This window comes from Mchenga conophoros, linkage group LG13 (genome assembly GCF_057382185.1).
Source record: "Mchenga conophoros isolate Kocher_MC1m ecotype Shallow Benthic linkage group LG13, M_conophoros_male_GT1.1, whole genome shotgun sequence".
NCBI classification, from domain to species: Eukaryota; Metazoa; Chordata; class Actinopteri; order Cichliformes; family Cichlidae; genus Mchenga; species Mchenga conophoros.
Window position 1 is genome coordinate 12,492,213 of NC_140538.1, and position 23,721 is coordinate 12,515,933.

At 41.4% G+C, this 23,721-nt stretch overlaps 1 protein-coding gene across 1 annotated transcript; it reads left to right on the top strand.

Annotated features, from left to right (window-relative positions):
• The first annotated feature begins 11,543 nt into the window (after positions 1-11,543).
• Positions 11,544-20,545, top strand: sparcl2 (SPARC-like 2). The gene is made up of 10 exons (XM_085243190.1): positions 11,544-11,655; positions 11,766-11,844; positions 12,240-12,316; positions 12,888-12,960; positions 13,309-13,420; positions 13,617-13,735; positions 13,817-13,971; positions 17,633-17,745; positions 18,792-18,886; positions 19,622-20,545. The coding sequence occupies exons 1-10, from the start codon at positions 11,635-11,637 to the stop codon at positions 19,675-19,677; spliced, it is 900 nt and encodes a 299-aa protein (XP_085099316.1). The 5' UTR covers positions 11,544-11,634; the 3' UTR covers positions 19,678-20,545.
• Positions 20,546-23,721: the final 3,176 nt, after the last annotated feature.

A 23,721-nucleotide genomic window follows, 5' to 3' on the forward strand; every position in this document is an offset into this window, starting at 1 on the left:
GACCTTATTTGCTCCCAGTAATAATTCTTTCCTCCTCACAGAAAACCACCACACTTCTTGATGCTAAATAAAGTGTTAGTTAAAGTGTTATTAATAAAGTGCAAAGGTGCTCCTGTACAAGTTATAATTGTATATAACTTTATTATATAAGGATAATATAAAATATTAAAATGTTAAATTTAATAGAATTTGGTCTAATTAAGTTTACCTCACTGGCATCCCTTCAGTATATGTCAAACATATGTTCCTTAATGATTTTTGATTTTATGTATCAGGAAAATGTACAAACATGATAAACAGACAGACTGAAAAATAGGTAAATATTCTATACAAAGGTTTTGGTCCTGTTAACTCATGAGTGCGTACACTGTCTTGGTTTATACTTCCCAAGTGTAATGAGTTAGGGGCTCCCAGTTGTGTGCATCAGTACAACATGCTGCTGTGACACACCTATGTCAAGGACACCCCCCCCCCCCCCCCCCCCCAAAAAAACAAACAAACATCACATTCTTGTTGCTCTCTTCAAGATTATGGCTTTTGTGTCTATCTATTTAAAGTTGCTGAGGATCTGAAATTCACACAAAATGACCTGAGAAGGAACAGAGGGCACAATAAAGATACAAAAAAAAGAACAAAGGGTATTATTCTTAAAAAGTGGAAGTTAAACAGGTAAAACAAATCAAGTCAGTTCTCTCTATATATGGCTTATCTTTTCAATAAAACACCAACATATTTTTTTAAATTCTAACTGGCCTTTGATCGAATCAACAAGAAAATGCAAAAACCTCCTAACACAACCTACTAGCTAAAATCAGCTAGAACCAGTCACTGCTAGAAACAAGAAATACAAATACAAAATATCTTTAGGTGTACTGCCTCTGCCTTATGCTGTCAACTACACTAACTCCAGCTGACAGCTGGAGAGTTTTAAACTAATCACTGTATAAAAGTAGACAACCTGGCTCCACATTTCCTGACATTCTTCAGTTTGAATGACAGAAGCAGTCATTTTTCCTGCAGCTTCAGACAAAAGAGGGTTAGATCTTTTAAAGAACATGACATCATCTGGATTTTCAGGCCAATTATCAGTATCTTCCTTTGCCATTACAGCTGAGGGAACTTCACACCGAGACTCAGAATAATAGCCTCCTCAGTGCCCCCTTGACTTGTGTCTAGCTCCTCGAATGCTAGCTCCTATCAGACTGTGCTATGTCTTTCCTGTATGATATCTTGATAAATGTGAAGTGAATGTTGTCATTCACTTCAAAGAACCCATTATATGCAACAATGACTAATACTGTATAAAAAATTCCAGTAAATCTAATTAAAACTATTTAGCTGCACATGACCGGAACATCACACAAGACAACCATCAGATAAGAAATAGGGAATTCAATAATGGTGCAAAAATAAAGAAAAAGGGCATTGCTCTTAAAAATGTACGTTACACAGTCAAAAACAAAATAAACAGATAATTTATACAGGTATATAACTTGTCTTTTAAACAAAATACCAGTGTTGTTTGGAGTCTGGCGTGGCACTGACAGTGAAGTACATCTTTTTCCGCCTGGCAGCTGAAATCTAACTTAATAACAAGTTGCTGCTTTACAAGCAATAAATACAAGCACCAATTCAAATATAAGTAATAACTTTAGGTGTACTGCCTCTGCCTTATGCTGTCAACTGCACTTACTCAGACTGACAGCAAGACAGTCTTAAACCAATGACTGTCAAAGAGATGGATGATCTGGCTCCACCTTCTCACAAAAATGAAGGCAAGGTTTCCCGCTTACAGGAGCTGCAAGCCAAGACGGAGATATCAGTGGCTGGACTTGTTTTGGCTGGGAATCACTTTGAGGTTTTTCCTCATAAAACTCTAAGCTAAACATGAACTGTTGCACTCAGTGGACTTTAACTCTTTATTGTTAAATTAATTTATTTTCATTAGTTTAACTGCTAAGGAAACTTCTAGCTTGGTCTCAGTCTAGTGAGCTAACACCTATTAAATAGCTAGAAATGCCACACAGAGTGGATACATGCTAGTCACAGATGAAGTCAATGAAATAAATATAGAAATCAAGGAAAGACAAGAGACCTGGGCGTGATCCATCCTTGTCCCTGCAAATCTAATATGTGAGTGTGTACCGAGACATAAAACACCACAGATAGGACGGCCCGAATAAAATACATCCATTCTAATTCCACCAAGTACCCCTCAGTTGAACCTATGCTGGCCAAAATCCAGAAGAACTTAATTTGAATCCTTTGTTATGAAATCAACCAAAGATCAGATAAAATTGAAAACATTTATATATTTATTTAATTATTTAAAATTCTCTTTCACTGCTTGTGTAACAGATTCAAGCAGAGCACATTCATTAGAATTAGAAATTAGATTTGGATGACATTTGTATTCTTATCTACTAATATTATTTTATTATTATATTAAAATGGCAGAAGACTCAGTTTCCTTTTCATAAAAATGGATGGTAGAATTGTCCTTCAATGAGCTAGTTTTTACTTTCTTACTCCAAGTACATTTCAGAGCCTCTACTTTTTTTGCTTTTGATTGAGTAATTGAGTTCTTTGTCTTTGTTTTTTAAGTTAGTTTTCAGCGTTTCTAAATCGGCAAAATCATCACCATTGGGTACATTAGGTATGACAGTGACACTCTTGTTTCTATTGGTATACAATGTACTCACAATTCGAAGTTTTTAACTCCGGATCCGAGCTGGCCGAGTGAGATCTCGAGGGAGAACAAAGGGAAGCGGCGGCGGCCTAGAGGGAAGCGAGCCGGCGTCAGGAACAGGCTGAGAGCTCGTGCACACCGCACACCTCTGCCTAGCATCCTGCTCGCCAACGTCCAGTCACTGGAGAACAAGCTTGACGACCTCAGGGCCAGGATAAAGTTCCAGAGAGACATTCGGGACTGCAATCTCCTCTGCTTCACCGAGACATGGCTGAACCCAGCGGTGCCGGACCACGCCATCCAGCCGGCCGAGTTCTTCTCGGTTCACCGCATGGACAGGACATGGGACTCGGGGAAGTCAAGGGGAGGCGGCGTGTGTTTAATGGTGAACAACAACTGGTGCAACAGTGCGAACGTTGTTCCTCTCACACGCTCCTGCACACCAAATCTGGAACTACTGTCCATCATGTGTCGTCCTTTTTATCTACCTCGGGAATTTACATCGGTCATTGTAAGTGCCGTTTATATTCCACCACAAGCGGACACGGTCACCGCCTTATGCGAGCTGCATGAGGCACTCACACAGCACCAGACACAACACCGGGACGCTGCGCTTATTGTGACGGGGGACTTTAATAGCGCCAACCTCAAACGCGCAGCGCCGAACTTTTATCAACACATCACCTGCCCCACTAGGGGTGAAAGGACACTGGACCACTGCTACACTACGGTCAAGGACGGCTACAAGGCACAATCCCGCCCCCCGTTTGGCAAATCTGATCACGCCGCCATCTTCCTCATGCCAAAATACAAACAAAGGCTGAAACAGGAAGTTCCGGTTCAGAGGAAGGTCGCGCGCTGGACGGATCAATCGGTGGCCGCGTTACAGGACGCACTCGATGACGCAGACTGGGGCATGTTCAGAAACAGCTCCGACGATGACGTCAACGTGTTTACGGAAGCGGTTGTGAGATTCATCGGGAAACTAGCGGATGATACAGTGGAGACAAAGACTATCACAACGTTTCCCAACCAGAAGCCGTGGGTGGATAAAACCATCCGCGACGCTCTGAGATCCCGCACCGCTGCCTACAACACGGGACTCATGACGGGGGACATGGACCCGTACAAAGCCGCGTCATATAACGTGCGGAGGGCGGTGAAAGAGGCGAAGCAGCGCTACGGGAGGAAACTAGAGTCACAACTCCAACAGAGTGACTCTAGGAGCCTGTGGCGGGGACTAAGGACAATAACGGACTATAAAGCACCAACAACCGGTATGACGAACGCGGCCGTGACTTTGGCAGACGAGCTGAACACTTTCTATGCTCGCTTCGAGGCTGCAGCTAAGGTCTCCAACAATGCTAGTGTTAGCGGCGCTAACGGCTGCAGACAGGAAGATACTGCCAGCACCGGAAACGTGCTCGTCATCTCCGAGCATGAAGTAAGGAGAGCCTTCAAGAGAGTGAACACCAGGAAAGCAGCAGGACCAGACGGCATCCCAGGTCGTATCCTAAGAGACTGCGCATACCAGCTAGCTCCTGTGTTCACTGAGATATTCAACATCTCTTTATCTCAGTCGGTGATCCCCACATGCTTCAAAGAGTCCATCATTGTTCCTGTCCCAAAGAAACCCCACCCTGCTTCTCTCAATGACTATCGCCCTGTAGCCCTCACCTCAGTAGTGATGAAGTGCTTTGAACGCCTGGTCAGAGACTTCATCATTTCTTCACTACCAGACACACTGGACCCACTACAGTTTGCTTACCGTCCAAATCGTTCCACAGACGATGCCATCTCTCATCTCCTCCACACATCACTCACTCACTTGGACACTAGAAGGGGTAATTATGTTAAAATGCTCTTCATAGACTACAGCTCTGCATTTAACACCATAATTCCCTCCACACTCACCACCAAGCTGGAGCATCTGGGACTCAGCTCATCTATGTGTCAGTGGATCTCCAACTTCCTAACTGGCAGACCACAGGCAGTAAGGATGGGCGGACATGTCTCAGCCTCCACCACTCTCAGCACTGGAGCCCCCCAGGGGTGTGTTCTGAGCCCCCTGCTGTACTCTTTGTACACATATGACTGTGTGGCCACTACCAGCTCCACCACCATCATCAAGTTTGCTGACGACACCATCGTGGTGGGCCTGATCTCTGATAACAACGAGACGGCCTACCTGAAGGAGATTAGGAATCTGGAGAACTGGTGCCAGAGGAACAACCTCCTTCTAAACGTCAGTAAGACAAAGGAGCTGATAGTGGACTTCAGCACTAAGCAGGAGAGGAACTACCAGACCCCCGTCATCAACGAGTGCCCAGTGGAGAGAGTGGACAGCTTCAAATACCTCGGAGTTCACATCACGCAGGACCTGTCATGGTCCTGTCACATCAACACCGTGGTGAAAAAGGCCCGACAGCGTCTCTACCACCTCAGACGCTTGAGAGACTTCCAACTGCCCTCCAAGGTGCTCAGGAACTTTTACTCGTGCACCATAGAGAGCATCCTGGCGGGAAACATCTTAACCTGGTTCGGGAACAGCACCATGCAGGACAGACGAGCTCTACAGAGGGTTGTGCGGTCAGCTGAGCGCACCATCCGCTCCGAGCTCCCTGACCTGCACTCAATCTACAGCAGGCGGTGCTGGACCAAGGCCAGGAAGATCGTGAAGGACCTCAGCCATCCCAACAACAGACTGTTCTCTCTGTTGAGGTCAGGAAAGCGATTCCGCTCCCTGAAGACCAACACAGAGAGACTGAGGAGGAGCTTCTTCCCGCAGGCGATACGGTCTCTCAATCACACCACCACACAGTACTGACCCACACATACAGTTCTTACACACACACTGGACTTTCTGGACTTTGGTTTTGCACAACACTGGTCACTATATTCTTCATTTCCGGTTAATACTTGTACAGCTGCTGTTATTGTGTATATATTTATTTATATTTAGATTTCTTCATACATTCTTATATAGTTCTATATTGTGTATTGTGTATTTTGTTGTACAGTTATTTTATTTTCAACTTTAATTTATATATTTATCTTTATCTTATTCTTCCCAGTTAAATTTACCCTTCATTCTAATTTGTGTTGTACAGTTATTTCATTTTTAACCTTAATTTATATTTTATTCCTTCCTAGTTAAATTTACCCTTTTTAATTTTTCATATTTATTTCCTATCTTATTCATAGCCTTTCCTTTTTTGTTTTCTTTAGGTCACGAGCAGTTGTCCAAGCATTTCACTACATATTGTACTGTGTATGACTGTGTACGTGACAAATAAAATTTGAATTTGAATTTTTAAAGAAGTTGATTCATTACTTCGAATTTTACGAGTATTTTCTTTTTCTTTTTTTTTTGCTATTTTCTGCCTTTTTCAGATAGCATAGTGTAGAGAAGACAGGGAGGTAGGGAAAGAGTGGGGAGGGAACACAGAAAAGGGCCTCAGGACTCAGTCAAACCCAGGCTAAACTGTTTAGCCTTGTGGCATGTGGACTCCTGCTCAATCTGTGAGCAACACTGGGACTGGCTGACACTGTTTTCCAGAGAATTGATTGTTCAGTAAGCAGTGACTTCATACCTGTTGATCTACAATTTGGAACCTCGTAATATGAGTTACTATAGTGATCACATCCACTTTTGCAGTACAGAAAACTCAAGGTTAACCCCGAAGTTACTTGAATAACATTTTGTAGTGCAGTGTAGTCATTTGCTTTGACATCTCTGGTTGGATTTTCACCAAGGTACAAACCTAACTCATATCAGTGCCACTTGTTTTGCATACCTTGTCTCAATTCTCTAAAGCTTGTCTTTCTTTCTCTAGTACAGCATCGCTCTCACCAAGTGGGAAATCAGACTGTCATTATGTACGTCCACATGCTGTTGCTCTCTGCACATATGCAGTGTTGTCTCTATTAAGATGCTCAACATGAGTTTTTATTTCTTTTTGGAGGGAGTGGCGGGAAATTTCCTCAATCAAGCATAAACTGGCATACTCAGAAAAGCTCTTTGAATACTGTTTGACTATTTTGTGAGCAACAGCACAACACTGTGCTTTGCTTTGCTACCTCATTTCATCGACAAGGACGCAAATCATTTTGCAGTGATCGGGGTTGAGAAGTCTACTCCCATTTGCTACTGCACGGCATAATTCACTTGGTATTTGGCCCCAGGGAACCCGAAATGAGTCAGCCCACATAATGGCAGTGGCTGAACAAAAGGTTGGTGAGCTCATGTTGTCCGAGGTGACAGTGGAGGAGGAGGAAGATGGCAATTTTGCACGAACATCACCAGATGCATTTGTTCTGTAATTAATAAAAAAAAAACCCGAAATAAAACGCACCAACAAAGATACTACAGACATTACAGTAATAAAAATGTAATATTTTAGGACATTTCTACCTTCATAAAATCCACAGAATACCACAGTAAGCTGTCTTAAAGCAGCCTAGGAGCTAACAAATCTGATTGGACAGGAGTATATCTGAAGGGTCCACACCAGGAGCTTCTTCCACATACTTAAGATCGTCTGTGCATTCCACAACCCAAGATAGAAAGAATACCAGGCAGCACTCTGGAAATAGCCATCTGTACCTCCTCCTCCAAAGTTTAGGACATCCTTTTAGGTAAGAAAAAAGGGATGAAGACCAAGTACTGACAAGCCACACAGCTTGTACCTTTTTGCATGTGCCTCAGAAAGGAAACGAAGGCCCTGATCAGCCAGCATTAAAAAATAAAGCTCTCTAAGATAACTTGTACAGCATCTCTCTGATGATAAGTCCATCGCTTGGATTTCTCCAAATACAGTTCCCTCGTCACATTTATAAAGCATAAGAAACATGTTTTGTTGTATGCAGTCCCTTTCAATTCTGCCTCATGTCTAGCTTACTGTTCAACTGGGCAACAGCTTCTCCCATATCCTCACTGTAATGTGAAATAATCGGTTCCCTTATCAGCAACAAGGGAAGGAAACAGACTGCCAGCATTCAAGCAGGCTAGAAGTAGCTGATGTTTTCAGCAAGAGTAGAACACGAGTTTTTATAGTCGTGCTATTTTCTTGAACAACTGGCAGTTTAACACTGGCAGCAATCACAGAAAGCACCATTTCTTAATAGCTTATCACTTCTACTATTTGTCTGTTATGGGTTGTTTTGCGCATCATTGCCTTGGTACCTGAGCTAAAATAGCCTTCTGTTCAGATTCACTGTGAAGTGCTTCTTAACTTTAACCAGATCTCACATAATATGTAGTATAGTAGTATGATTTAGCAGTTAATCAAACTTTACCCCCTTTTCGCTGTTCTAAATTATTGACCTGGACACAAATGTGGGTGGATCAATTTCACAAAACCTGCAAAAGAAGAAACTGTAGCTGAAAGTTTCGACACAGCAAGCCAGCGTGGCGAAAGTCATGTATTTTTCTTAAACTCCTTTGAATAACAGGAACAACAATTTCCCTGCAATGTCAGATAAAACAGGGCCAGATTTTTTTCTTTAAGAACATGGCATTTCCTGATTTTTCCAAGCAACTGTCTGTATGTCCCATTGTCATTTCAGCTGACCAGTAATTCTACTTGGAAAAGTTTAGCTGCTGGCGATCTAAAATTCACAAACTGTGTGAAGAAAAATAGCATAATAAGCACCAAGATACAGTTTGCATTAATACGTCAGACATCAAAGGCAGAAAAATCATACTTGTTATTCATCTCTGGCTATTTTCCACCGCATGTCTTTTATTCTGTCTTTCTGTCTCCCTCCCTGAGCCTGGTTCTGCCAGAGATTTCTTCCTGTTAAGAGGGATTTTTTCCTTCCCACTGTCGCCAAAGTGCTTGCTCATAGGAGGCCATATGATCGTTGGGTTTTTCTCTGTATGTATTATCGTAGGGTCTACCTTACAATATAAAGCACCTTGAGGCAACTGATGTTGTGATTTGGCCCTGTATAAACAAAACTGAATTGAATTGAATTGAAACACCCCCATTTCACCGCAGTTCTGTATTTTTCATATCACTTATCCATTAAAAGCATTCAAAACAAAAAGATTATTATTTTGTTTTATAGTTTTTGCTTTATTCATGTCAGCCATTAAAAATATGTATATGAATAATTCTTAAAGTAATATTCTGTCAAGTGGCAAAAACAATGAAAAACAATGGCTCTAAAACAGATTAAAGGATACATCAGGTTTACAAATCCAGATGAAGTGAATAGAAACAAAGGAAGGATTTTATGTAACATGAGCATGAAAGTGAATGAAATCCAGCATTAGTAGGCAGCGATAGCTCAGTAGGTAGAGTGGTCACCCCATGATTGGAAGGTTGGGGGTTTGAATCCACTGACTACTCTAAGGTACCCCTGAGCAAGGTACAGTCCCTACAGTCCCTGCTCCCCAGGCGCTGGATTGGTGGCTGCCCACTGCTTCACTGAGTGAATGGGTTAAATGCAAAGAGTAATTTCCCCACAAGGAACAATAAAGTATGTGTTATTAAATTGCTTGTTTTACATCTTATGAGTTATGCCTCTTTTTCATTCCAACCCCAAAGATAAGGGAAGTTTAAAAAAAAAAGAATGTTAAAAGATTTCAAGAATCTGCTCCTTAAATCAACGGTTGCACAGCAACTAGCAAAGATGGCTTGTAGTTGTTTTATTTGTTTGCTTAAAAAAAAAAAAAGATCTGTGATTTTTGGAGATATTTACAAAGATTATTTTAAAAAGTAGATATAAAATTCAAATTTAAATTCAAATTTTATTTGTCACGTACACAGTCATACACAGTACGATATGTAGTGAAATGCTTGGACAACTGCTCGTGACCTAAAGAAAACAAAAAAGGAAAAGGCTATGAATAAGATAGGAAATAAATATGAAAAATTAAAAAGGGTAAATTTAACTAGGAAGGAATAAAATATAAATTAAGGTTAAAAATGAAATAACTGTACAACACAAATTAGAATGAAGGGTAAATTTAACTGGGAGAATAAGATAAAATATATAAATTAAAGTTGAAAATAAAATAACTGTACAACAAAATACACAATATAGAACTATATAAGAATGTATGAAGAAATATAAATAAATATATACACAATAACAGCAATAACACAATAATAATATACACATCAGTCATCAGATATATGTTTTAAATCTTTAACTTGTTCTATCTTTCTGGGGTGCAAGAGTAGAACAGTGTACACCTTTATTAATTATTGGTTCAATTAAAACACTGTCTTACTTATGTAAAGAGCCTCATCTGAATAAAAAATGCTGCTGCAAGTTAAAATGGCTCTCTTTGTCCACCTTGCTAGTACTGACGGCATCACAAACTTCCTGCAGATTTGTCGGCTGCACATGAACTGAATCTGCTGTTTCATCGCATCTCAAATGTGCTCTTTTGGATTGAGATCTGGAGACTGTGGAGGCCGTTTGAGTGCAGTGAATACATGTTCGTGTTCAAGAAATCACTTTGAGATGATTTGAGCTCTGTGACATGGCGCAGTAAGCTGCTGGAAGCAGCCATCAAAAGATGAGTGCACTGTGGTCATAACACAGTGCTGTGGTCAGCAACAATACTGAGGTAGTGGTGGTGTTTAAGGGGCTTAAAGCGTGCCAAGAAAAAAATGCCATACATCATTACACCACCAACAGCAGCCTGAACAACATCCTGGACACTACTATCAAAATGTTGCAGCAGAAATTGAGACCCTTCAGAGTGGCCCGACCAGATCAGCAGTTTCACATTCAAAGTCACTTAAATTAACTTGCCTCCTCATTCTGATGCTCATTTTGAATTTCAACAGGATGTCATATGATTGGGTTATAAGATATTTTGTTAACAAGCAGTTAACCTGCTAAAGTGGCCAGTTAATTTAAAAAACAAGAACAAAAAAAAAATCTCATTAACTTAACTTACATTTTATGGGCTGTGAACAGAGACTTAACTTCAGGCTTGGTAATTGGTGCCAGTTGTCTGCTGGGTGGGTTTAATTCGCTTTCCAGTCATTGACTTCAAGCTTTTTCTTTACTGGTGTAAACAGACCTGTGTGTCTTCTATCAGCTTTTCTTAAACCAGATATCAGCACCTAGTTCTCTTGATCTTGACCACTCAGTTCTTCTCTGTGCACCATACTGCCGATTGTTGAGTTCCTCCCTCTATGAACTAACTCACTGTTTATTATCCAGCAGATAATGCTGTCATCTGCATACCTTTTTTAAATAAAAGGCAGTCCAGTAAACAACCAGCACTCACTGACAGCTCAACGGTAAACAGTAAGTAAAGTTTCTGACATTGTCGACAAAGCGGCTAGTTTACAAGCTTAGTAAAAGCAGAAGTCGCGGCATATATATTTTGTTGGACTGCAACAGTTAGCTCTCAACCCGAATGAACAACCTGTTTAAAATCATTTTGGTGAAGTATTGGTAAGGAGTGGCTTTCCAAGAAAGGTGGCTGCAGAAAGGAATAAACCCCTGTGCCCTCGTCAAATTTACCAGACTATGGACACTTGTGTCAAAAATGCTTATAAATCATCATACATTAGCCTTGTATATTTTTAGTGGTAGTCACATAATGAAATTGTTGTTTTCCTTTCTAACCACTAGAGAGCAGCCTTTGCTATGTTATTGCGTTTGACCGGTCATATTTTTAAAGGTATTCTTCTTCTGCATATACTCTCTCTCTCTTTTCTCTTTGGGTGTGTGTGAGCGTGTGTGTCTGAAACACAAAGGGAAATTTCAGCTTGAGACAATAGTGTGACCATATGGTCTCCCTGGCTTGTAAATCATCATGTGGTCCAGTGCCAGCTTCCATGAAAACTACTCCACCTTCCTAAATTCTCTCTCTCTCAGATCTTCTTTACGAAAACATTCAAGTGCACATGGTCTTAAACTAATACTGACTTCAGATACCTGTTCACTTCACTGCAATCAAAAGCGGGCTGATGCGAAAGAGACTCAGAGAGGTAAGGAGAAGGGGAGCTGAAAAAGGGGCGAATGCAAAGAAAAGATATTCAATCAAATAAAAGAAAACATAAAGTCTGTTAAAGCCAGCTGCAAAAATATTCACCCTCAGCGGAGGAGACAGAACAAGGAAACGAAGGAGAACGCTAACAAGGGAATAACAACAGAAGGAAGGAGTGACAGAGGCCCTGGTAAGATGTTTTTCCTCAAGCAGTCAGGGGATAGAAAATGACTTGCTATTCTGCAATAACTTCCTCAACTGAAAGCTGAATGTTCTCTCAGTGTAATTCAACCCTCTGCTTCCTCTCTGATGGAAAATCATTTTCTTTGGTGCTTAAAACTCAATGAGCTGCATTGTTTCCCGCTACATTATGAGAATGACTGGAAACAGGGTAAAAGTCAGTAAATTACAGCACAGCAGAAAGAACAATTAGATTCAAATGCACTGATTAGCTGTTCTGGGTTCTGGGTAAACTGATCATTTTCTGCAACATTTATCTTTATTCGATTTTAACTCAATATGAGGAAATGTAAAGGAAGATACTGGAAACATAAAATATGTCGATTCGTCATTTTCCTCTTACAGCCCCACTGGGTGGCTCAACCATGAAGTTGAACATCATTTGTAGCTTGTTTCTGCTCCTGGGTGTTCAAACAGTAAAGGTATGTTTAACTTAATCTGCCTAATTTCGGCTTTCCACAAAAAAAAATCGTAAAAAAGGGTCAAGGGTCAATGTAAATATTACTAATGAGTGAAAAGTAAAAATATTTGAAATTATGTTCTCCTGACTTTTTTTTCTGTTCCACTCATCAAGTCTGTTTTGTCACAGGTGTTAAAAAGAAAATTTCCGAGTTATGGAATGTGGCTCCAGTATTTTGGTCACCTGTTTCACATTTGATCTGGGAAGAATTTAGGGGCAGATGTGGACCTGGCTGAGACTACAAAGTTTGGAAATATCAGTATGGAATTGAGGTGCACTGTGAGAGCAGATTGATGTTGAACGGATGCCCATTTTTATTTTGGGTTTATGATGTGTGCTCTTTACAGTACAATGATGCCAAGAAGCTGACTTTTCTAATGGTACAGAATATTAGTTTAAAATGAGCCCGGGGGTTTTAATGAAAGGGAAATTTATGCCAGAGTTCGGTGCTGCCACTAATGATTTTGGCCGCAGATAAAACATAAATGCCCGCTTTTTTTTTTGTCTATTAGAAAACTGTGTGTGTGTTTCAGGGAGGCAGAGCCCAGCGCAAACAGAGACAAGCTGAAGAGAGCCTGAGACCATACATTGGCAGAGTTAAACCAGGTAAGAGGAATGCCACATGACTGCATGCAAGTCCCATGCACATTCCTCTTTTTCTAAATGTGCAGAACTAGAAAGTGATCAAAATACATTAAAATTTTCACATACCTGGTCAGTATTCGAGTCACCATCCAGAACTGGCAGGAACTGTCATGGATGCATGATACACATAAACACGATGAACGCTCTTAAGCATATATTAACATAAAGAAACTATAGCCAGAAATTCTGAAGACAAAATAGGGTCCTAACCTAGTAATATCAAGTTGAAACTAATAAAATGGCTGGTGAGTGTCGATGTAAAAGTAAAAACTAAGCTGACACAAGGTTGTTTTTCTATTTCTGCTTCAGAAAAGCTTTGTGAGCTGCTGAAATGCCGTACTCCAGTGGGGTCTTGGTGCCAGGTAGTTCAAGAAAACGGAATTCTCATCCCCAAGTGTGTTTGTCCTCAGTCCTGTCCTCGGTAAACAACATTTGGTTCTTTAATCATTTTCAGGCTTTAAAATATTTTGTCCTTACAGGAAGTTTATACTTATATGGGATTCACACATATATGTAACTTTTGGAAAGACATGTTAAGGTAAAGCAGTAATCTGGCACATTGTACACTACATTCTCACATGTGAATTTTGTCTGTGGGCACTCGCTCATGGAATCAGGCAGAGGGCACCAGTGTGCAGTGTTGTGGGAAAGACCTATGAGAATGAGTGTTGGCTTCATAAAGATGCCTGCAGAAAGAGGCGCCGCACCGGACTCGCGCACACAGGACCCTGTCTGGGTAAATAGCATTAGACATTACAGACTGTTTCCACTGTGTATCACAGTCTTCCAAATTGGCTCTGATGTGCCTTATGATCAGTCCCCAAGGGTAAATGCACCGAGGAGGAGTTAGGCCAGTTTCCATATCGTCTCCTGGACTGGTTTCTGCTCTTGAGTCGTATGGGGGAATCCTACGCACCTGCTGCCCCGCCCCAGAGCTGCCTGAGCCACACCCAGAGGACACAGCTGGCACAAGTAACTCATACTTCGCACTTAAAGTGAGCCTGTTCAGCAGGTTAACAGGGATAAGAAGATAACTGTGAAGTAGTAAACGTAATTCATGATCTATGATGACCTCAGCCAGTGATGATGGAAATAAAATCATTTCCATAAAGTGAAAAGAAACTATAGCCAGAAGGCAAATACTCAAAGGCATCATTTTCCCTTTCACTGTAACCAAACACTGAACATAAAGCTGTTTTTCATGATAGACACCATCTTTGTGCTAGATACAAACTGCCCTCCATGGGTCTAGTGACTGATCGATGTTAACAACCTACCGTAAGTGGTAAGTTCTTATGTTGCTTGTGGTGTGGTTGTCCACAGACTGGGACAGGGGCTCTTAAGACACCACGTATAAACAGTATTTGGTCAATATTCACTAAATTATTCAATAACATGGTGAATAGGGGGATAACTTAATATCCTCTGTGCATTCTCTTGACCTCCTGGCCTCAAATGAATTAAGTGAAAGCTCACTGCATTATTTCTATGATACAAAAACAGATGTAGAGTGTTTTGGGATAGTGTTACATCATAAAATTCCAGCATTATGGATGCTGATTCTAGCATGAGAGAAATAGAACTGCAGCCTACTGTAATACTGTAATAGCAACAGTGCGAGTGAACAGGTGAAGCATTTACCGTGTTTCCATTTCCTGTTTAGCTTGGTAGCATGCTAACAGTCTGATGGGAGAAAGACAACAGGTCTTTTATATAAACAAAAGCAATAGATGAAAAGTTGAGGAATCATTTGAATCATCTTGAATGACAATCCATTTCATAGATGCTGAGGTATTTCAGTGGGCACTATGAAATGTTAAAAAATAAAATAATGTGTTTTTGTAAAAGTTAATATTCCGGTAGCTGGGGCACCAGAAAAATACGATAAAATGCAGAAATTCACCACCACTATATATATATATATATAAACACCCAGCACGCCCCTGCGGGCGGTTTATCCTTCAAGCTCGGGTCCTCTACCAGAGGCCTGGGAGCTTGAGGGTCCTGCGCAGTATCTTAGCTGTTCCCAGGACTGCGCTCTTCTGGACAGAGATCTCCAATGTTATTCCCGGGATCTGCTGGAGCCACTCGCCTAGCTTGGGAGTCACCGCACCTAGTGCTCCGATTACCACGGGGACCACCGTTACCTTCACCCTCCACATCCTCTCGAGCTCTTCTCTGAGCCCTTGGTATTTCTCCAGCTTCTCGTGTTCCTTCTTCCTGATATTGCTGTCATTCGGAACCGCTACATCGATCACTACGGCCGTCTTCTTCTGTTTGTCTACCACCACTATGTCCGGTTGGTTAGCCACCACCATTTTGTCCGTCTGTATCTGGAAGTCCCACAGGATCTTAGCTCGGTCATTCTCCACCACCCTTGGGGGCATCTCCCATTTTGACCTCGGGACTTCCAGGTTATACTCGGCACAGATGTTCCTGTACACTATGCCGGCCACTTGGTTATGGCGTTCCATGTATGCCTTGCCTGCTAGCATCTTGCACCCTGCTGTTATGTGCTGGATAGTCTCTGGGGCATCTTTACACAGCCTGCACCTGGGGTCTTGCCTGGTGTGATAGACCCCAGCCTCTATGGATCTTGTGCTCAGAGCTTGTTCTTGTGCTGCCATGATTAGTGCCTCTGTGCTGTCTTTCAGTCCAGCTTTGTCCAGCCACTGGTAGGATTTCTGGATATCAGCCACCTCCTCTATCTGCCGGTGGTACATACCGTGCAGGGGCCTGTCCTTCCATGATGGTTCCTCGTCTCCCTCCTCTTTCTTGGGTTTCTGCTGCCTGAGGTATTCACTGAGCACTCGGTCAGTTGGGGCCATCTTCCCAATGTATTCTTGGATGTTCGTTGTCTCATCCTGGACTGTGGTGCTGACACTCACCAGTCCCCGGCCCCCCTCCTTCCGCTTAGCGTACAGCCTCAGGGTGCTGGACTTGGGGTGAAACCCTCCATGCATGGTAAGGAGCTTTCTTGTTTTTATGTCAGTGGCTTCTATCTCCTCCTTTGGCCAGCCTATTACCCCAGCAGGGTACCTGATCACGGGCAGGGCGTACGTGTTGATGGCCCGGATCTTGTTCTTACCATTCAGCTGACTCCTCAGGACTTGCCTGACCCTCTGCAGGTACTTGGTGGTTGCAGCCTTTCTAGCGGCCTCTTCATGGTTCCCATTTGCCTGCGGGATCCCCAGGTACTTGTAACTGTCCTCTATGTCTGCAATGTTGCCTTCTGGTAGTTCAATTCCCTCAGTTCTGACTACCTTCCCTCTCTTTGTTACCATCCGGCTACACTTCTCCAGTCCGAACGACATTCCAATGTCATTGCTGTATAGCCTGGTAGTGTGGATCAGTGAATCGATGTCTCATTCACTCTTGGCATACAGCTTGATGTCATCCATGTACAGGAGGTGGCTGACAACTGCTCCGTTCCGTAGTCGGTATCCGTAGCCAGTCTTGTTAATGATCTCACTGAGGGGGTTCAGGCCTATGCAGAACAGCAGTGGGGACAGAGCATCTCCTTGGTAGATCCCGCACTTGATGGTGACTTGTGCTATGGGCTTGGAGTTGGCCTCTAGTGTTGTACGCCACATCCCCATTGAGTTCCATAGGCCTTCTTGTAATCAATCCAGGCAGTGCACAGGTTGGTCAGTCTGGTCTTGCAGTCTCGGCTGATTGTTCTGTCTACCAGTAGCTGGTGTTTTGCGCCTCTGGTATTCTTGCCAATTCCTTTTATATTGTATATATGTGTATATATGTGTGTGTATATATATATATATATATATATATATATATATATATATATATATATATATATATATATATACATATATAATTTCTGTAATTAAAATTAGAAAAATTTCCGTATTTTTATGAGACTTTAATGAGAATTTCTGTGGTGAAAACTGCAGTAAATCCACAACAAACATGTTATTTAATAAACAAATCTATGTAAAATTAAAGAAACTATAGTTTTGTTACTGCCATTTAGTATCACTTCTGTTATCTCATATTTAGATATGTTACACTATTAAACTAGGTTTTAAAAGTTTAAAAGTTTAATCTATTAAATAAACACTGTGAAATTATTTTAAATTTTGGGCTGTATTTTTGCAGTCTTTTTATGCCCTTACACATTTTTTTTTAATTAAAATTTTTACGATTTTTACACATTTTTCATGTTATTTTTGTTCAGCATGTTAAATCACCTTTCATTTTATTTTATTTTATTTCACTAGAATTTTCATGTCATTTCATGTATTTAAAATAACAGGAAAATTCTGTTAAATTACAGAGTTTCATGGGTTTATTGATTGATTAATTTGTTTCTTTTTGTTTCTTTTATGTTTTCGGAGCATGAATCATAGATGCGTGGGACGTTAGGGTTTGAAAAGTAAAAGGCAATGTAAAAGTACCTTCTTTCTAACTTTCGAACTACCTTCACTAACTAGTGTGTGATGTCACAATGACTCTGTCCATCTTTTTATACAGTCCTTGACCAAAACCACCATTGTGGTCGGCTGAATCTCCTAGTTAACATCACACATTTATTGTATTTATGTGATATGACATAAAGAAACAGAAAACACAAGTATTGAGTTGAGTAGTGTGCTTTCTCTCTCTCCCTCTTTAGAAAAGATTTACCCTGTTGGACAGGAATAAAGATGGCAAGTTGAGCCGCAGGGACCTGAAGAAGCTGCATTATAAGAGGATGCCTTTGGAGCACTGTGCTACACCATTTTTTCAGTCAGTCCTGCCTTCAACGGCCTTGCTGCATCACATAATGATTAACTTTCTTGTCTGATATTTAAATAAATTAAATATTGGGCAGTTTATTTGGGGGGGGGGGGGTTAACATCCCACTATAGCAATCTCACAAGTTGTGTGTTACATGCATGTACTAGAAGCGAGCAGATGATAGTGAAACATCTGGCCAATTTGATAAGTATCACAATTTTAAATATGGCCATTTTAATGAGTTGATGAAATCTTACTCAAGACCATTGCTATTTCCTATGTCCATATTTCATCACCTCATGTGACACAAGAGGTTTGTTGGCCTAATTGAAATCTTCTGTCTTTTGCAATATGCTATTGTTTGGCTAATTACAGAAATACAGAGGGTTAAAAATGTGACACCGAGATGCAATTCGCCCCCGCTCTGACCAAGCTGCACCTCCCACCATGCTGTTCTCTCTGCGTGCCATCTATCCATTCATTTCCATGCCAATCCTGTATCCTCCTCCCTTTCGATCTCATGACCACACCATCTCTCCATTATCATACTCCTCCTCCATGCCGAAGTATTTCCTCTTCTTATCTGTGCTTCCTGTTTTTCTCTCATCTCTGATACAAATGCGTTTATCCTCAGCCTCCCTTTCTGTCAGCCAGTTATTCATTTTCACTCTTCCCTCATTCTTACTTCCTTCCATCTCCTTTTTCTTCTCCCATTCGTACTCCCACCCAACCCCCCTTTTCTCTGCCAGTCTGCAATGACAAGTTTTGTGGGAGCAGGGCTGTGTCAATGTCAAGCCATTCCCAGCAATGATAATGTTTATTACCAACTGTGCCTCCCGCTGCCCATGGATTAACACAAATTGAAGGAGTACCCTTCAGAGATAACGCTGCACTGTGAACTGAAAGACAATGGCTGCTGAAGAGCCCCAGTGCAGTTCCTTTGTACACCTATAGATATTTAAACTATAAACTACATCTCTGTATCCTTGTGGATGTGACTGAATATAGGATGTGTTTCTGTAAATCATCTGTTTTCTTCTGCGCTATGTTTGCAGGTCATGTGATCGTAACAGGAACAGGAAGGTGACCCTCAATGAGTGGACAGCATGTTTGGTGGATCGTTCTGAGGCCTGGTTCTATCAATTAATGTGTCAGTAACAAGTTCTTACCTACATTTTGCTGTAATTCTTCATAGTCACACACAGCGGTTTAATTAGACTACAGATTAAATTTCTATATCTGTAATCAAAAGTCCAAGTTAAAATCTGCAAACTCTATTTTATGCTGTTGATGAAGAGCAAAGATGCTCCATAATTATTCTAGACAGCCTGCTTCCAGTTTTTATCTAAAATTACATCTAAATTATGACTATTGTGCTTTTCATGAAGCCTTTCCATAAAGCTGGTGGACTGCCTGAAACATGGTCAAAATACATGCACAGGAGAGAAATATCACTCCCACCACAGCTGGAGGAGGGACAAGAGTAGTAATAAGACAGATTAAATGATTGAGGTTTAATTGTGTCTTCTTTGTATCTGAAATGTTAAGATGAGACTTTTTTTCTTGAATTTAAATGTCTGAATTTGAAGAATTTTGATTAGGAAAAATAGTATACAGTGTGCAGATTTTTTTAGAAGAGTCAGATCACAATAAATCTGTGGATATAGTTTAAAGCATTTAAATGCTAGCATGGCAGTTTTAGGTTCATTCTTTACCAGCTGCAGTTCTCACATTTTCTATAAACCACAGATTATTTCAGAGCTATTTTCTTTTAAATATTTTATCCTTTTTTCCTGTCAAAACAGCCAGTTGTCTGCAGGGGGTTTATTTGTCTGCATCACTGCTATTTCAAAACCTAAATTCTTAATTTTTGTTTTACCCACAGCAATGAGAATGGGTTCTCTGAAGTTGTGTCCTACAATCAAAAGGAACTACCTCTGACACGTCTACTTCTTTGTGCTGTTAGGAACTTGCAGGTCATATCATGACAGTTACTTGATTTTAAAGCTGATATTAAAGGATGACATCGCTACACACGCTGACTTAGTCATTGATTTTACCTCTTCTGACATGTGATTTATGGTGTCGTGAAATCTGATGGTCTGCTGGGTGCCCGTGGGTTTTTATGTGTGCTCAAAGGGGACAATTAAAGGTCTAGACAGGCTGAATGCTAATCATATTGTTGTTAATTACATTTGCTGACATCTGTAAAACTGTTAAAAAACACACACACGTATCGGAGACAAATTACACAGGATGCTTTGGATAACCAATTAAAAGGAAGATGTCACAGACAGACAGTGTGATATGCAGAGAATGTCAAAGTAGATGGCGAAAAAAACATGGGGAGAAGAAACACTTAGTGGGGGAAGACGTGACCAGAAAAGAGACAAAGAGTTAATAAAAGAGTGAAAGGTAGAAGTAGCGAAAAGTGTCATAATTCAATGGAGGAGAGCGAAGGCAAAGTGACTGAAGAAAGGAGAGAGCAGCGCAAAGTGTGTTTGCGAAAGACGGGAGGAGGTAATGCACTGTAAATGGGAGTTGAGAGTAATGGAGTAATGCATAAAAAATGGATCAGAAATGAGGGAAAGACTGAGAACGGGGAGTGAGGGGAGGGGGAGGGATGGCTGAGAAGGCAGGAGGAACTGAGGAGACGGGGAAATGCAAAACATTTTCTTTGGAGCCAGCCCTGTAAATAGCATCTTGGAGCATGATGCGGAATGTTTGAAATACTTGACCTCTGCTAAGGTCAAAAAAACTTGCATAATGCAAGCTTGCTTACTTTTTGTGCCTGTGTACCATTTATAATACATGCTGCTTCTAAAACTCTTGTTGCATCTTGTTTGTTTGTCACTATTTTATGTGCAAATCTGTGAGAAGTTGCACATGTATGTGTTGGTGCTTCTAGGTCAATAGAAGGGCGTGTGTGCGTGCGTGCGTGTGTATGTGTGGCCTAGGGTGGGCTCTTTGACATGACTGGATTCTCTAGACTAATTAGCCTTTAAATTTACCATGCCTGAAGGATGAAGAGGAGAAAGACAGACACTGAAAAGGAGATGAAGAAAGGCGGAGAGATTTCGCTACCCAATATGAGATGCAGATTCAGTGCAGACATGGGGCAAACGAGGACTAAAGACTGCTTGCAGTAGATGTTTTCCAAAAAGTAAAAGTGTATCATCATAAATATCAAAACAAGATGTTTTCATTCCATCTGATTTTTCACTCAAAACTTTTGATTAAATGAAGTGGACCACTGGAGGGATGCAGTTTTCCTTGGCATATAGACGGAAAAACAAGTCTGAACTGGGAGGAGAAGAAGCATGAAGAAAGAACAAAAGCAAAGAGATTAACTGCGCTGAATAGAAGAGAAACTATCTGCTAATTGTGAGTGACCTGCGGAACGGTGAGTTGTTGGTCCAGGCTGTTCACTTTGTGGAAACAAAAAAAATGAGTATAGTTCCCAGCTTCCACCAGTAAACATCTCTTCATTCTCGCCCTTCTTCCCCAGGGACGAGTCTCTTTATCCAAACGAAACACATAATATGAGCTGCTGGGGCCACCCCTGAAGGTCCAGCATAGCCTGCACACCTCCTCCACCTCCTCGCCAATGTTCTTTCTTTGTCTTCATACCCCCTCCTCTGCTAATAGATTCCCTCTCATTACCTCTGGACCACCATCTCCACCTCCATCCCCCATCCAAACACAGAAAGGGCAGTTGCAGATTGACCCACATAATCCTACTTTACCTTCTTCTCACACCAGCCACCGCAGCGGTACACACACACCATCCACCTCCACTCCTACTGTCCTTGCCCCTCCTGTCTCACTTCATTTGGATATTAGAGATATCCGTGAGCCACCCACCTCTCTAACCATGTCCTCTCACCCTCATCCTTCTCCTCCTCCTCCTCCTTTGGATGCTGATCAGTGATTTGATCTGTGATGGCTTGCTTGCATCTCTTTTGCTTTTTGTCTTTCGCACACACATTTACACACACTCCCATGGGACTCTGACAGCATAGGAGCAGATGGGCGGCTGGTGATGACATGTTGTTAAAAATAAAGATTCCTGTTAACCCGTTGTCGGCTTGCACACCCTCTGTCCCTCCCTCATGTCCCCCCATTTCATCTCATCTCTCCTGTCAATCTCTCTCTATCGCTTTTCACACTCTGAATCCCTAATTCTTCCTTTTAGTTTAGCTTGTAACAAACAGGATGGGATTCAAATGCTACAAAACCAACTAACTTTGGCACTGAAAGCATGCAGCTCAAGACCCCCCGACCCCCAGAACATGATATTTAATACATGGCTGCCATAAAGACGTCCCCCCTGCATTATGCATGACTTGTAAGCACACATCAATAATAGATGAAAAGGCCAGTTTTGCAGTTTCTTTTCATGCAATTATGCCAAATGAAATTTTTATTCTCACTTTCTGTTTCTTTTTCTGCGAGTGGAGTTTGTCCTGTGACGATTTCATGATAAATTATTAAAAGGCAACACAAGGGGGTGGGAGGGATCAAAAGAAAAATTCAGGCCGGTCATGATGGCAGTGAAACAGAGAGAGGATGTGTGTGTGTGTGTGTGTGTGTGTGTGTGTGTGTGTGTGTGTGTGTGTGTGTGTGTGTGTGGGAGAGCTTGTGTCACCCAAGCCTGTTCATCCATTCCAGGTCTGACAGATGTCCTACAGATGTCCATAGTCTGAGGAAAACAGACTACAGCATGATTCTCAAATCAAATTCTTCACCAAAACAGCATAAAAGTTGTTAGAACACAGCTCATACACAATGTTGGAGGGTATGCATTCATTAATCTCTCTAAGGTTAATCACCATCCAACCTTCAAAAGAAGCCGCCATATCGTGCTCTGCCAGATTGCCGACTTTCAAAACTGCAAAGTGGGCCAGCTTATAGAGAACGATACAGAGAGAAAGACTGGTGCCTTTGAAAGAGAGTCCAGTCACTCAAAGGGTCCTTACTTAAAAAAAAAAAAAAAGGAAGACCAGTTGTGGGCACTGAAGTGATACATTTATTAATAGTGTTCATGTGCCACATTTTTTATTCCACTTTGAAGTGATGTTGGAGGCAAAAAGAGGCAGAAGGAGACAGGGAGGAAGGGAGAGAGCGGGTCTCTCGGATTCTAGCCTGTGGTCACACAATATTCCCTCTGGGTGGAGTGGGTCCCATTCAGAGCGACCTCAATAGCCCTACACTGAAGTACCTATAGTGAGTGAGTGAGAAAAGGCCCCATCAGAAAATGGAAAAAGGGGAGTTAACACACAGCTCTCTCTATTTTCTGATGATATTGATTAAAGAGCTCAGAGAGACCAGGGTGCCATTGTGTGGAGATAAGAAATCTGGGTGGGGTTGGAGAGCCACTGAGTCTACTGAGACCTGCACTTGACCTGTGGGTGGAGGACAAGAAGCCTCCAATATGGTTGTCTCGTACAGCCTACAGAATAAATATGTCTCTGTCTGGGCTTTGAGTTTACTGCATGTACCCATTGCAAAGTGATGAACCTGTTAAACCAACTGTGAAACTAACAAACTAAGAAAGTGCTGAGACCAACAGTCAAAATACAAGTACAAATAGATGTTTCAGTTGGTATCAATCCACCTCTTCTTTCTGGGAAAATATGATGCCAGAAGCTAAGCAGGAAGAGTACCAAATGGGGCAAAAGGATGGACAAGTTACTGCCTATAAAATATTTCTTCATTAGTAATGCATCAATTTGCAGTTTAAAAGAAAAGAAAACAAGAAAGGGTGTGTTTATTTGTTCATTTGTGTGCCGGTGAGCAATTTTTCAAGGAGAATCAGGCCAGCAGTTTGCCTGCTTCCCATTTTCATGTTCACGCAGACATGCAATAGCATCAGATAATTACATTAATAGTTTTGCAAGGCACTAAAAACACAAGCTTGATTTAGACGTCCATTTAAGTTACCAGCAGACAGAAACTGGCTGCAGCTACCTGCCATTTAAACTA